General features: G+C 30.3%; 3 protein-coding genes across 3 annotated transcripts; all 3 read right to left on the bottom strand.

The window, feature by feature from the left end:
- Window positions 1-487: 487 nt before the first annotated feature.
- Window positions 488-3460, bottom strand: LOC139779559 (uncharacterized). Its single transcript, XM_071717957.1, has 5 exons — window positions 3363-3460; window positions 2725-2848; window positions 1645-1694; window positions 835-955; window positions 488-716 (listed from the first exon to the last, which is right to left on the bottom strand). Exons 1-5 carry the CDS (start codon window positions 3402-3404, stop codon window positions 595-597), a joined length of 459 nt encoding a protein of 152 aa, XP_071574058.1. The 5' UTR covers window positions 3405-3460; the 3' UTR covers window positions 488-594.
- Window positions 3461-5211: 1751 nt separating this feature from the next.
- Window positions 5212-9254, bottom strand: LOC139779558 (uncharacterized). The gene is made up of 5 exons (XM_071717955.1): window positions 9131-9254; window positions 8481-8607; window positions 8267-8316; window positions 6475-6595; window positions 5212-5439 (listed from the first exon to the last, which is right to left on the bottom strand). Exons 1-5 carry the CDS (start codon window positions 9170-9172, stop codon window positions 5339-5341), a joined length of 441 nt encoding a protein of 146 aa, XP_071574056.1. The 5' UTR covers window positions 9173-9254; the 3' UTR covers window positions 5212-5338.
- A 2650-nt stretch (window positions 9255-11904) lies between these two features.
- Window positions 11905-15465, bottom strand: LOC139779554 (uncharacterized). Its single transcript, XM_071717953.1, has 5 exons — window positions 15367-15465; window positions 14735-14858; window positions 14061-14110; window positions 13110-13230; window positions 11905-12072 (listed from the first exon to the last, which is right to left on the bottom strand). The coding sequence occupies exons 1-5, from the start codon at window positions 15406-15408 to the stop codon at window positions 11975-11977; spliced, it is 435 nt and encodes a 144-aa protein (XP_071574054.1). The 5' UTR covers window positions 15409-15465; the 3' UTR covers window positions 11905-11974.
- Between the last annotated feature and the right edge of the window lie 953 nt (window positions 15466-16418).

Here is a 16418-nt window from a genome sequence, read left to right as displayed (position 1 = left end):
AAACTTTATTCCGAACAATGTCCGATACGCTTTTTTGATACGGGGTTTATATAATGACTATAAATACTAGGCTGAGCGTTCCGTTTTATAGCCGTGGAATTTGTTTGAATAAATCGGGGCGGAACGATATGTCGCCAGTAAGTTTATTACTCTCTCAGATCATTCTTTTTCGCTTTGTTAGGTTGTTGCGAGCGAGTGTTATTGACCTCTTTAAGGAACCGATTTTTAATATTTTAAAGTAATGGACGGAGTTCTCACTCTTTTGTCATGAAATGATTTTAAATTTTTTAATGCGTTTTAAAAAAAATTTTAATTTATGAACACTTGAAGAAAATGTCTAATAACAATAAAAAATCTTAACACCGTCAATACATGTCTGTAAGAATCACCTACGTATTTATTCAAAAGCTCTTTATATATTATCCAATGAGTCAGCAGTTGAAGGAGATGGCCTTTTATAAGGAAGATTTAAACTTTTTTATCTATATCTCTATTTATCATCTGTATTTGTATTTAAGAAGAAATAATGAGGAAATTCAAACATTTTATGTTATATATAACTTTTATACATTATTCTATATGTATTTCATATTTTCAGAAAAAAACTTTATTTTGGAATATATTTATTTTTTGTTGTATAATGTATATTACCATTGACGATCCACATTCCATGGTTTTCAAGGATTTTTCATATAAGCTTCCTTCGAATTTATGGTCTGCAAAAAAGAAGGCGTTAAAAATTTGTTTTATAATACTATAAATTAAATGTATAATATATTACATTGTATATAATATATATATACATATATATATATATATATCAAAATTGATTACATTCTTCTCTGCACTTTTTAAATAACTTATCCCACGTTTCATCCCAAGCCTTTGCGTCACGAACGACTTTTTTAAGATAAATCTCACTTTCGTCCCACAATATTCCACCCTCTTTGTCGATCTAGAATTGAAAAGTATGAAATGAAAAAAGTTAAATGTATATTTAAATATACTATATAGGGTGAATCATTTTTATAATGTTAATGACTCATAAAAATATCTCATAAAATATGCATTATATAAAAAAATATTTCAGACAAAGATTTGTTTGGAATCAAAGAGGACACAAGACACTAGTTGTTTCATCATAGCCTATAATAATAGGTCAAACAAAGGTCAACTTAATTGTTTCAAAATGGAAATCCCTATTTTTTTACTGTTTTACATGACAATAGAGATGAAAATAAAAATTTTTTATTTGGAACATTTTTTTTAATAATGCAATTTTTTCGAGATAATCGACTTAAAGAAAGAACATTTGTTTTCATGATATCTTCATACGTATCTATGAAATTACTAGTTATTTAAAAGATTCCTGAGTAAGAATGATAATTTTGTTGAATAATTTATTCTTTGATTCGAAAATATTTAATAATGATGAGGGCAGGAATAATTTTTTAAAAATAAGCTTTAATTACCTATTTCTTTGTTTTAAAAGAAACGTTATATAAGTTGCGAAATGTAAGTTGCATTAAAATTTAAAAAAATCTTGTCTATGAATTTAATTTTCTCTCCCTCTCCCCTCCCCCCCCTCTCTCTCTGTCTCTCTTAAATATATACGTATATGTATATTTGAATATGTATATTTACCAAATTGTTTTTTTGCGCCATACAGAAGGATAGCTCGGGTCTAACGATCTCTGCAATATATGAATACTCTATGTATATATTTGTATACATATATGTAGATATGGAGGGGTTAAAACCATAGTGGTGTAAGTCACTTTTTTTAAACTATCGAGTTAAGTTCATAGATGCAGTCTACACATGCAGATATGTTGAAAGAAGAAGAAAAAAAAAGTGGTCAAAAAAATTGACTTACACCACTATGGCTTTAACCCCTCCATATATAGTATATACAATACCTGTCAAAGTATACATGTAGTTTTGTTATTGTGTCTATTTAAGCACATTAAGGGGTAACACCACTCTAGAGACCCGAAAAACAGAAGAATTTTTTGTGGTTAAAAAAGAAAGTAAATAAAAAATCTATTTAAAGGACTTTATTGTACATGTCTTAAAGTGTATGAAACAATTTTTTATTTTTTAAATGGCGGCGCTGGAACCTTGTAAGCGTAAGCGTTTCTTTGCGGGAGCTGCTCTGGGGCTTGCAGCATAAGTGCCGTCACCTAGAACAAGAAACCAAAATTTTTCATAATCTGCATGATAATAGCTAGAGAAATACGTAGGGGATTTTTAAAATATCGTTTTTCATAGAAATGACAAGCATTTTGAAAAAAAGTTGTTTGAAAGTTTCAATTAACTTTTTTTTCAAATGTTTGCCATTTCTATGAAAAACAATATTTTAAAAATCACGTATTTCTCTAGCTAATATCATGCAGCTTATGAAAAATATTGGTTTTTTGTCGCAGGTCAAAATATGTGGCGTTTAATTTGGCTCGTTCATTCCACCAGACAATTAATTCAACCAGATTTTTTTTTCAGTGCAGCTTACGCAAAGAAACGCTTTACGCTTACAAGGCTCCAGCGCCGCCATTAAAAAATAATAAAATGTTTCATACACTTTAAGACATGTACCTACAATAAAGTTCTTTAAATAGATTTTTTATTTACTTTTTTTAACCACAAAAAATTCCACCATTTTCGAGCCTTTAGAGTGGTATTACCCCTTAATAAAATATTCAATAATTATTTAATTAAAACACTCACTCAATAAACCCAATTCCACGGCGCATTCTGCAAACTTTAAATGTAACTCCATCAGTTCTTCGATGTCGAATACCTTTGATGTTATAGCTTCTATGATATTGTTTGACTGTGCATCACCCGTCGTCTAAAATTCACAGAAAAATTAATTACTTTTAAAAATATTATTTTACTATATTTATATCACTATATTACATTACAATTTTTAATTATTTTACTTATAAAATAGAAAACAATTGAATGCATTTGTTCCATACAATAACTTCGAAGCTCTTTAACTTTGATAAAATACATATTATTTTGCGTGTAGTTTTGATATTTATAAAGTGAGAAAATTCCAGTAACATAACACATTCTTTGTTGTATATCTTTGTTCTATATTTGTTTCCTTAAATTGTTGGTCTATGAATAATAACACTATTGCATTACGAGAAGTAGTCGAGGACAGGGATTTGCTATTAAGTTTAGAGAATTATATTTTAATGCGTTTTTAAATCTAGAAAATAAACAATTTTTGCGATATGTAATTTTAATTTGACGCTCGAGCGGATCTTCGGATATCTAAGGATTGACTGAATCTATGTTATGTGATGTGGTTCGGAAAAAATATTATTAGTTAGATACTAATTGTCAGTACTTACGATGGCAGCCAGTACACACGCGACGAACACTAGAGTTCTCATTCTTGGTTTATCTTGGAGTGTTTTAAGACGTAATATTCGTACGTTTGTTACAGCATTCCAAGACCGCACTAATATACCAATATTTCGGATGGGATGTATATATACATACTTAATGAAACACAAATTATATAACGCTAATACTGTCTACACGTTATTTGTCGCGAACTTTGTATAAACAGATGTACTGATTGTTCTATTTGTGAAACTGGCGTAATATTCTGTTTATATTTCAAACATGCGTGCTGGATTTTTGCATGCGTAAAACTACGCCATTCTTATATTTTGTGAAAAGCCAATATTTACTACGAGCAAAACAAAACGTCTATCAAGCTGACACAACCGTTTTAGCGCAATCAAATAAAGCATGTATAGAAAATTAGTGCTCTTTTATTACTAATTAGTTATTCTACTCCGGATTTTGTTGTTTTAGCCATTTCGAAAGAAACAGTGGGTGTGCTAGCTTAAGTTTCAGTTAGCTCACAGTCACATAAAAAATAAAATTAAAAAAAACAAGGATATATTTATTTAGTGCTATTTTGTTGCTAATTTGTTGCTCTATTTGTTGCAAATTCATTGCACCATCTCTGCCATGAGAAAACTACCCTTAATTAATCCCATTTAACCCAACATTTTATAATTCCAATTTCAAGGAAAATCTCAAAAGATTATATATCATTTTGATTTTGTTGCTTCACAAACATTTCCATAGATCTCGATTTTGTTGCTCCACCCATCAGAAAGCAATCCCCAGATACTCGAATCCTATCTAGCACAACATCTTATAATTTGAACCTCAAGGCAAAATCTTGACGGATTATATTATTTTGAATTTGTTGCTCTCTATTATTAAAAAAACTATCCTTGGTTACTTCCATTTAGTACATCTTAACAACGTAATAACATAATAACATTTTTAAAATATATATAGAAGGATTATATCATTTTGATTTTGTTACTTCACATTTCCATCGATCCCGATTTTGTTGCTTACTATCCTGACCATCGAAAAACGACCCCTAAATATACCTATCTAGCACAAATGTGAAGCAACAAAATCAAAATAATATAATGGTTCAAGATATTCCTTGAAAATATTATTATAAGGTGCTGTACTAGATGGCGATAATTAGAGACTGTTTTCTGATGATAGGGGCGGAGCCACAAAATCGGAGTTGACGAAAATGTTAAGCAACAAAAATAAATCTAAAGTAATCCGTCGAAATATTTCTTTAGACTGGAATTTTAAAGATATTGTGCTAGATGAGATTAATTAGAGGTAGTTTTCTCATAGGGTGATGCAACGAATTTGGGAATAGAGCAACAAATTAGTAATAAAATAGCACTAAATAAACATGTTTTTGTTTTTTTTTGTTTTCTTATTTGTTTATATGGCTGTGCTAAATTAAACTTAAGCTAACACAGCCATTGTTTTTTCCGAAATGTTTGCTGCAACAAAATCCGGAATAGAGCAACAAATTAGCAACAAAAGAGTACTAAATTTCTGTGTATGTTTTTGATTGTGTTAAAGTGGCAATTTTTAACGCGTTTTAAAATAATTTTAATCTATGGGCAATTGAAAAAAATGTGCAATAATATTAAAAACATTGCCAGTACATGTCTGTAATTGAAAATCATCTACGTATTTATTCGAAAGCTCTTTATATATTATCCAAGAAATCAGTGGTTGAAGAAGATGGCTTTTTATACGAAATATTTAAATTTTTTTATCGTTATCTTTTACTTATCAGGAATCTATATTTTATTCAAGGAGAAATGATAGGGTAATTCAAACATTTTATGTTATATATAACTTTTATACATTATTCTGTATATATTTTATATTTTCAGAAAAAAATTTTTATTTTACATTCTTTGTCGTATAATGTACCCCACCATTGGCAATCCGCATTCCTATTCTATATGTATTTCATATTTCAGAAAAAAATTTTTTGTTGTATAATGTATCCCACCATTGGCAATCCGACTTCCATTGCTTTCAAGGATTTTTCATACCAACTTCCTTCCAACTTATCGTCTGCAAAAAAAGTGGACGTTAACAATTTGTTTTACAGCACTATAAATTAAATGCATAATATATTACATTACGCATATAGTGTACAAGATGATTCTGACCGTGCCAGCTGTTTTTCTCAGAAATGTGACGTCGCAGGAAGTTAGGAAAACAATTTTCATTACTAATGCGCACCCAAAGTAATCATTTTGGTGATAATTTTATTTTTCCGAACAAACCGGAGGTAGGTGTAACTGGGGTCAGTTTTAAAATTTCAAATAGGAACATGGGTCGAATGGGGTATCACTCTAGATAGAGCTTTGAAAAAAATGAACAACTTTTACTAAAACTTTTTCAACTATCTCTTACAAGTTTCGAGAAAAATTCTTTTGAATTTGTGCAGTAATTTACAAATGCTCGAAATGTTTCCGCGTTAGTTTTTCGAATTGTTGACACCATTTCTGACTGTTGACGTTGTAATGTATGATGTGTGATAATAATTTTACAAGTACTCGAAATGCCAGCCACCTTGATACACATATTGCCCAACCGTGTTTTAACGCTGTCAGTAACTCGTAGGACTTTTTCGGGGTTCAGCGACTGATAGATGTCCCGGATTCGCTCCATCATGTCGTTTCTTGTTGTTGGACGATGCTAGTAAATAATGTCTTTGGCTCGCGACGCAAAAAAAGAAATCCATGGGAGTGTGTCAAGTGGGGATTGAGATGGCTATTTCACAGGTCCTCTACACACATTTAAATGAATTTTTCTCGAAACTTGTAAGAGATAATTAAAAAAAGTTTTAGTAAAAGTTGTTTCTTTTTCAAAGCTCTATCGAACGATACCCCACTCGATTCAGGTTTCTATTTGAAATTTTATAACTGACCCCAGTTACTTCCGGTTCGTCCAGAAAAATAAAACCATCACCAATGATTACTTTGAGTGCTCCTTAGTAATGAAAATTTATTTCCTAACTTCCTTTCGACGTCACATTTCTGAGAAAAACGGCTGGCACGGGTGATCGGAATCACCCTTTATATATATATTAAAACTAATTACATTCTTCTCTGCACTTTATAAGTAACTTTTCCCAGATTTCATCCCAAGCCTTTGCGTCACGAACGACTTTTTGAAGGTAAATCACACTTTTGTCCCACAATATTCCATCCTCTTTGTCGATCTAGAATTGAAAAGTATTAAATAAAAAAAGTTAAATATACACGGAGAGAATTTTCTCTTAAAATTTACCCTGAAATCATGGTAGTTGTGGGACAACATGTACCACCAAGAATTTTATGCGAGCTATTTCTGATTAATATCTACCATAATAAAAAATATTTATATTTATTACATTAAAATATAAAATATGTTTGATTAATTTTACTAAAATATATCTAGAAAATTTCAATAATTTTTTAAAATTTACCAATCTGCTTGGTAATTTTTATCACGTTGTTTGTAAAATGTCTTTTGTATATTTCAAAAATTCCTTGGTTGCCAAGTTGTCCCGAGTTTGTAGTGAATTTAAGGGTAAAATATAACAAAAAATTCTCTCCGTGTATATTTAAAGATACTATATGGGGACGGCGACATGACAAGCTCAGCGCAGAGGGCAGCACCAAAAATGGAGACTTGTTATAATGTTTACGTTTAATGAGTAGAGAGGTTTGGAGAATTTTTTAAAATGCCGGGGGAATGTGTGTGGCATATGGATGTAAAAATAAGGGAGGGCATCGGTTCCCGAGGGACAAGATGATGAAAAAACGGTGAATCACTGCTATAAAACGCGATTTATGTCCGAATACAAATTCGCTGTGCACAAACCACTTTAGACCTGAGGATTATATTACAACCGGCTTTGAAAGTAGTGAGTTTACAATAAAATTAATAGACATATAATGAAACATATGTTTAGTCGCGAATTTGTATTCGGACATAAATCCTCGCGTTTTATAGCAGTGATGATCTACCGTTTATTTTTCATCATCTTGTCATTCTTGTCCCTCGGGAACCGATGCCCTCCTTTATTTTTACATCCATATGCCACACACATTCCCGGCATGTTAAAAAATTTTGAAATATTCACGTTTATGTACACAGATTTTCTCGTTAACAATATGCTCGTTACTCGGTGACAGCTCGGTGTGTCTTCAATTTTGCTAGCGCCCCTAGCGGCTAAGAGTGGCACGCGCCGTCCCCATAGGGTAAATCATTTATAATGTTAATGATTCATAAAAATATCTCATAAAATATGCATTATATAAAAAAATGAGGACACAAGACACTATTTGTTTTATTATAAGTAGCGCTACTATAGGTCAAACAAAGGTCAACTTAATTGTTTCAAAATGGAAATCTTTATTTTTTTTACTGTTTTACATGACAATAGAGATAAAAACAAAAAATTTTTATTCGGAACATTTTTTTTAATAATGAAATTTTTTCGAGATAATTGACTTAAAGAAAGAACATTTGTTTTCATGATATCTTCATACGTATCTATGAAATTACTAGTTATTTAAAAGATTCCTGAGTAAGAATAATAATTTTGTTGAATAATTTATTTTTTGAAAATATTTAATAATAATGAAGGCAGGAGTAATATTTTTAAAGATAAGTTTTTCCATTTAATTTTTATTTCTTTGTTTCGAAAGAGACATTAATTTTGCGGAATGTAAGTCGCATTATAATTTAGATAAATCTTGTCTATGAATTTAATTCTCTCTTTTTCTTTCCCTCTCTCTCTCTCTCCCTCTCTCCCTCTCTCTCTCTCTCTCTCTCTCTCTCTGTCTCTCTTTCTTTGTCTCTTTCAAATATATATATGTATATTTGAATACATATATTTACTTACCAAATTTTTCTTTTGTGCTATACAGAAGGATAGCTCGGGTCTAGGAATCTCTGCAATATATGAATACTCTATGTATATATTTGTATACATATATGTATATACAGTACCGGTCAAAGTATACATACATATAGTGTAGTTTTATTATTGTGTCTATTTAAGTATATTAACAAAATCAATATTTAATAATTATTTGTTATTTAATTAAAGCACTCACTCAATAAACCCAATTCCACGGCGCATTTTGCAAACACTCGATTAAACTCTATCAGTTCTTTGATGTCGAATACCTTTGATATTATAGTTTCTTTGATATCGTGATTTAACTGTGCATCACCCACCGTCTGAAATCCACAGAAAAATTAATTACTTTTAAAAATATTATTTTACTGTATTTATATCACTATATTATGTTACAATTTTTAATTATTTTACTTATAAGATAGAAAACAATTAAATGCATTTGTTCTATACAATAACTTCGAAACTCTTTAACATTGATAAAATACATATTATTTTGCGCGTAGTTTTGGTATTTCTAAATTGAGAAAATTTCAGTAACATAACACATTCTTTGTTGTATGTCTTTGTTCTATATTTGTTTCCTTAAATTGTTGGTCTATGAATAATAACACTATTGCATTACGAGAAGTAGTCGAGGACAGGGATTTGCTATTAAGTTTAGAGAATTATATTTTAATGAGTTTTTAAATCTAGAATTTAAACAATTTTTACGATATGTAATTCTAATTTGACGCTGGAGCGGATCTTCGGAAAGATGTCTAAGTATTGACTGAATCTGTGTTATGTGATGTGGTTCAGAAAAAATATTATTAGTTAGGTATAATATTAATTGTCAGTACTTACTACAGCAGCCAGTATACACGCGGCGAACACTAGAGTCCTCATTCTTGGTTTATCTTGGAGTGTTTTAAGACGTGATATTCGTACGTTCGTTACAGGATTCCAAGACCGCACTGATATACCGATATTTCGGATGGGATGTATATATACATACTTAATGAAATATGTACAAATTATAAAACGTTAATACTGTTTGCACGTTATTTATTGCGTGCTTAGTATAAACTGATCTGCTGATTGTTCTATCTGTGAAATCAGTGTAATATTCTGTTTATATTTCGTACAAATGTGTGCTGGATTTTTGCGTGCGTGAAACTACGCAATTCTTATATTACGTGAAAAACCAATATTTACTACGAGCAAAACAAAGCTTATAATCTATTAAGCTGACACAGCCATTTTAGCACACTCAAATAAAACATCCATAGAAATTTAGTGCTCTTTTATTACTAATTTGTTATTCTATTCCGGATTTTGTTGTTTTAGCAACCATTTCGAAAGAAACAGTGGGTGTGCTAGTTTAAGTTTCAGTTAGCATAGTCACATAAAAAATAATATTTAAAAAAACAAGGATATATTTATTTAGTGCTATTTTGTTGCTAATTTGTTGCTCTATTCCCAAATTCGTTGCACCACCTCTACCATGAGAAAGCTATATACTCCTAATTAATCCCATCTAGCCCAACATTTTGTAATTCCAATTTCAAGGAAAATCTCGAAGGATTATCATTTTTATTTTGTTGCTTCACAAACATTTCGATTCCGATTTTGTTGCTCCACCCATCAGAAAACAATTTCTAGATACTCGTATTTAGCACAACACCTTATGGTTCTCGAATCTCAAGGCAAAATCTCGACGGATTATGTTATTTTAAATTTGTTGCTTTATACACACATTTTCGTCGATCCCTATTTTGTTGCTCCATTCTTATTATTAAAAAACGGCCCTCAGTTATTTCCACATTTAGTACAACATCTTAACAACGTAATAACATAATAACATTTAAAAAAAATATATCTCGAAGGATTATATTATTTTGATTTTGTTAGTTCACATTTCCATCAATCCCGATTTTGTTGCTTACTATCTTGACCATCGAAAAACGACCCCTAAATATACCTATCTAGCACAAATGTGAAGCAACAAAATCAAAATGATATAATGGTTCAAGATATTCCTTGAAAATATTATTATAAGGTGCTGTGCTAGATGGCGATAATTAGAGACAGTTTTCTGATGATAGGGGCGGAGCCACAAAATCGGAGTTGACGAAAATGTTAAGCAACAAAAATCAATCAAAAGTAATCCGTCAAATATTTCTATAAACTGGAATTTTAAAGATATTGTGCTAGATGAGATTATTTAGAGGTAGTTTTCTCATAGGGTGATGCAACGAATTTGGGAATGAAGCAACAAATTAGCAATAAAATAGCACTAAATAAATATGTTTTTGTTTTTTTTCGGTTTTCTTATTTTTTTATATGGCTGTGCTAAATTAAACTGAAGCTAACACAGCCACTGTTTTTTTCCGAAATGGATGCTGCAACAAAATCGGGAATAGAGCAACAAATTAGCAACAAAAGAGTACCAAATTTCTGTGTATGTTTTATTTGATTGTGCTAAAGTCGCAATTTTTAACGCGTTTTAAAATAATGTTAATTTATGGGCAATTGAAGAAAATGTCCAATAATAATAAAAAATCAACATTGTCAGAACATGTCTGTAATTGAAAATCATTTACGTATTTATTCGAAAGCTTTTTATATATTATCCAAGAAATCAGTAGTTGAAGGAGATGGCCTTTTATACAGATTATTTAAATTTTCTTATCGTTATCTTTACTTATCAGGAATCCATATTTGTATTCAAGGAGAAATGATAGGGTAGGGGAGACCGGGGCAAACTCGACACGATTTTTTCAAAGGCAATTTTCAATAATTAATTAAAATTTTCAAACAAATTCAATGGTACACATTTAAAGAGTGTTCCTTCAGGTACAAAATTGCTTAAGGAAGTTTTGCTGTACGTCGCTTAGTTTTGCCCCCAGGAAAGGAAAAGTGACGCGAAGACAAATTTTCAAATTGAAAAATGCCGGTGCAAACTCGACACTTTGCCTGATCGATACAATTTGATCTGGAACTTATTTTTTATTGTCTAAAACTAAAAATACATTGTTTATCGTGTATTTAGAAAGTACAAAAATTCGGAATTAAGTAAAACATTCGTTGGAAATAATGAGAACAAAAATTGTTGAACTTTTAATTATTTTCATCTAAACTCATGTCTGAAAAACAATTTATGCAAGTAAATTCGCGATCGGACGTGCGCACACATTTGTCATGAGCCATATGACTGCATGACAAGCATCGTTTGTTATTGGGAGCCGATGAAACGGCGTGGTGTCGACTTTGCCCCGAACGTCATTTTTCACTTTTGTTACTTTAAAAACATAAAAATTTTGAAAATATGCAAAAACTATTACTGGATTCGCATAGAGCATTAAATTTTCCATCAAAATCACTTACATATAGGTTCGCAAGAATAAAGGTCGATGAAAGGGTAGAAATTTTTTAGAGATGATAAAAATTACTTTTCACTGTCAAAAACGCTTATGTCGCGCTAAAAATTACACCATAACTCAGAATGTCACTAAATTCCATTGATAATACTGGCACATAAAGACGCATTTACAGTAGGAAAGGCAAGTTTCTACGATAGATTTAAATTGGCAAAAAGCCTAGTGTCAAGTTTGCCCCGGTCTCCCCTAATTCAAACATTTTATGTTATATATAATTTTCATATATTTTTGTACACGTATTTCATATTTTCAGAAAAAAATTTTTATTTTACAACATTTTTTGTTGTATAATGTATTTCACCACTGGCATTCCGCATTCCATGGCTTTCAAGGATTTTTCATACCCGCTTCCTTCGAACTTATCGTCTGCAAAAAAGGAGGCGTTAAAAATTTGTTTTACAGCACTATAAATTAAATGCATAATACATATATTACATTGCACATATAGTATATAGGGTGATCGTGCCAGCTGTTTTTCTAAAAAATGTGACGTCGCAGGAAGTTAGGAAAACAATTCTTATTACTAATGGGCACCCAAAGTAATCATTGGTGATGATTTTATTTTTCTGAACAAACCGGAAGTAGGCGTAACTGGGATCAGGTTTAAAATTTCAAATAGGAACATGGATAAAATGGGGTATCACTGGATAGAGTTTTTAAAAAGAAACAACTCTTACAAAAACTTTTTTCAATTATCTCTTACAAGTTTCGAGAAAAATTCTTTTGAATGTGTGCAGTAATTTACAAGTGCTCGAAATATTTCCGCGTTAGTTTTTCGAATTGTGGACACCATTTCTGATTGTTGACATTGTAATGTATGATATGTGATGATAATTTTACAAGTGCTCGAAATGCCAGCCACCTTGATACACACATTGCCGCAACCGTGTTTTAACGCTGTCAGTAATTCATAGGACTTCCTCATCGTCTGACAGGTGTCCCGGATTCGCTCCATCATGTCGTCTCTTGTTGTTGGACGATGCTAGTAAACAATGTCTTTGACTCGCGACGCAAAAAAAGAAATCCATGGGAGTGTGTCAAGTGAGGATCGAGATGACTATTTCACAGGTTCTCTCCATACATTTAAATGAATTTTCCTCGAAACTTGTAAGAGATAATTAAAAAAAGTTTTAGTAAAAGTGTTTTCTTTTTTAAAGTTCTATCCAACGATACCCCACTCGACCCAAGTTCCTATTTGAAATTTTATAACTGACCCCAGTTACTTCCGGTTTGTCCGGAAAAATAAAACTATCACCACTGATTACTTTCGATGCTAATTAGTAATGAAAATATATTTCCTGACTTTCTGCGACGTCACATTTCTGAGAAAAACGGCTGGAACGGACGGTCGGAATCACTTTGTATATGTATATATAGAGAGATATATATATAAAACTAAGTACATTCTTCTTTGCACTTCTTAACGAACTTATCCCAAATTTCATTCCACATGTTTTCGTCACGAACGATTTTTTTAACGTAATTCACAGCTTCGTCCCACAATATTCCACCCTCTTTGTCGATCTAGAATCAAAAAGTATTAAATGAAAAATTAAAAAATTTATATTTAAATGTACTATATAAGGGATGTTTTCTACTGCTGAACTAACTGCACTAGTACAGAGTTTATCTTTTTTACTCCATATTGGAAGGAAAAAGATAAACGCTGAACTAGTGCAGCCAGTTCAGCAATAGAAAACAGACCTAAGGTGAACCATTTTTATAATGTTAATGACAAAAATCTCATAAAATATGCATTATATAAAAAATGTTTTAGATAAAACTTGTTTGGAATCAAAGAGGACACACGATGGCACTATTCGTTTCATCATAAGTGGCGCTACTATAGGTGAAACAAGGGTCAACTTAATTTTTTTTTAGATAGAAACCCCCATTTTTCATTGTTTTATATGATAATAGAAATAAAAATAAAAACTTTTTATTGGGAACATTTTTTTTATTAATGCAATTTTTTCGAGATAATTGACTTTAAAGAAAGAACATTCGTTTCATGATATCTTTATACGTATCTATGAAATTATTAGTTATTTAAAAGATTCCTGAGTAACTATAATAATTTTGTTGAATAATTTATTCTTTGAAAATATTTAATAATAATGAAGGCAGGAGTAATATTTTTAAAGATAAGCTTTTCCATTTAATTCCTATTTCTTTGTTTCGAAATTTCGCGAAATGTAAATCGCATTATAATTTAGATAAATCTTGTCTATGAATTTAATTCTCTCTCTCTCTCTCTCTCTCTCTCTCTCTCTCTCTCTCTCTCCCTCTCTGTCTCTCTTTCTTTGTCTCTCTTAAATATATATATAGATATTTGAATACATATATTTACTTACCAAATTTTTCTTTTGTGCTATACAGTAGGATAGCTCTGGTTTAGGGATCTCTGCAATATATGAATGGGTTTTTGATAACACAGTTTTCCAAATGCATAAAATACTATGTACGTCATTGTCGGGGAATTACTTTCTGAAATTGATATTGCATCGCGGAATATGAATTTTTAAAAGTAGCTCTTTCTCAGAGAGATGAATTCGATAACGATAATGGAATATACATATAACGATGTACTCTAACATAATACAATATAATAATGCAAAGCTTCTTATAATAATATAATAATATAATATAGTATCTAAGAGATAATTTAGAGTATATTGTAACTATTACACATTTATTCATATATACGATAATATTATTTTTTAATATACTATAATAAATTGCTTAATCTCATGAAAAATAATAACGAGAATAAAAATGTTCTTTAAAAAATACTCTAATATACAATATTATAAAAATTATATTTTAAATAAAAAAGAAATTGATTTGTTATTTTATTAAGAATGAGATTTAATTTTATTGAAGCATGAAGCTTTAATGACAAATTTTTTAAGTAACAGATAGGATAAGTTACCCCTATATATGTATACATGTAGTTTTATTATTGTGTCTACTTAAGCATATTAACAAAATATTTAATAATTATTTGTTATTTAACTAAGACACTCACTTAATAAACCAAGTTTCATGGCGCATTCTGCAAACATTAAATGATAATCAATCAGTTCTCTGAAGTTGAATACGTTTGATGTCATAGTTTCTATGATATTGGTTAACAGTCCATCACCCACCGTCTGAAATCCACAGAAAAATTAATTACTTTTAAAAATATTATTTTACTATTATTTATATCACTATATTATATTACAATTTTTAATTATTTTACTTATAGAAAACAATTGAATGCATTTGTTCCATACGATAACTTCGAAGCTTTTTAACATTGGTAAAATACAGATTATTTTGCGCGCAGTTTTGGTATTTATAAAATGAGAAAATTTCAGTAACATAACACATTCTTTGTTGTATATCTTTGTTCTATCTACATATGATTCTTAAATTGTTGGTCTAATAATATCTATTGCATTACGAGAAGTAATCGAGAATAGAGATTTGCTATTAAGTTTAGAGAATTATATTTTAATGAGTTTTTAAATCTAGATATTAAACAATTTTTGCGATATGTAATTTTAATTGGACGCTCAAATGGAGTTCGGAAAGATATCTAAGGATTAATTGAATCTATGTTATGTACGGCTCGGAAAGGAGATTATTAGTTAGGTACTAATTGTCAGTACTTACGACGGCTGCCAATATACACGCGGCGAACACTAAAATCTTCATTCTTGGTTTATCTTTTAGAGTGTTTTAAGACGTGATATTCGTACGTTCGTTACAGCATTCAAGACCGCACTGATATACCGATATTTCGGATGGGATGTATATATACACTTAATGAAATATGTACAAATTATACAACGTTAATACTGTCTGCACGTTATTTATCGCGAACTTTGTATAAACAGATGTACTGATCGTTCTATCTGTGAAACTGGTGTAATATTCAATTTAAATTTCGTATAAACAAGTGTGCTGGATTTTTGCATGCATATAATTACACCTTTTTTTTTCGTGAAAAGCTAATATTAGCAATGTAACTTTTAACACGTAGAGCAGAATTAATTCCGATCATTAAATCAAATTGGCTTTTCTTTTGTTTGTTCTACAATTTCTTTACCAATTTTTTTATTAAGTTTTAAGAAGTTCTGTTTTTAATTTTTGCTACAACATATTATTATAAAATTATGTGGGAGTTTTTAAATAGAACTCTTTCGAATATCAATTGGTTATTTGCTTGCGCTTTACTCCCCTAAAGTATGTAAAGCATTTAAAAAATAATTCAGCAACTGTGTGCTTACTATAAGAACACTTGTTGAAACAGTGGTGTAAATATAGAATTACGCAGGAATTATTTTTTAAATAAATTGAACTCTTGCGATCTGTGGATTTTTTACCTCGCTGTGCTTGCAACACTTGCGTCTGCTATTCAATTATATGTATAGGGGGAAGTGGGGGACATTGATACGATTTTTTTCAAGAGTTAAATAAATAACTTTGCAGATAGATTAAGATAAATGTAATAGGTTAAATTTAAAGGCTTGTCCTTCTACTTACGTGTTTTGATTGCCTTTTTGCTGTAGGTTAATAATAAGAAATGTTATAACATTTTTTGTAAAAAATGAAATTTGTATCAATGTGCCTCATATGCGGGGTACAATGATACGGGCATGGCACTTTGATTCTCAGTGATCTATATTAATATTATTCAGAAATAAATTGGATTGTTATTAAAA

The sequence above is a fragment of the Temnothorax nylanderi genome, unplaced genomic scaffold (genome assembly GCF_030848795.1).
Source record: "Temnothorax nylanderi isolate EJ_2023f unplaced genomic scaffold, tnyl_v1.0 TNYL_tig0230_pilon, whole genome shotgun sequence".
In the NCBI taxonomy this organism is placed as follows: domain Eukaryota; kingdom Metazoa; phylum Arthropoda; class Insecta; order Hymenoptera; family Formicidae; genus Temnothorax; species Temnothorax nylanderi.
This window is presented reverse-complemented; position numbering and strand designations above follow the sequence as displayed.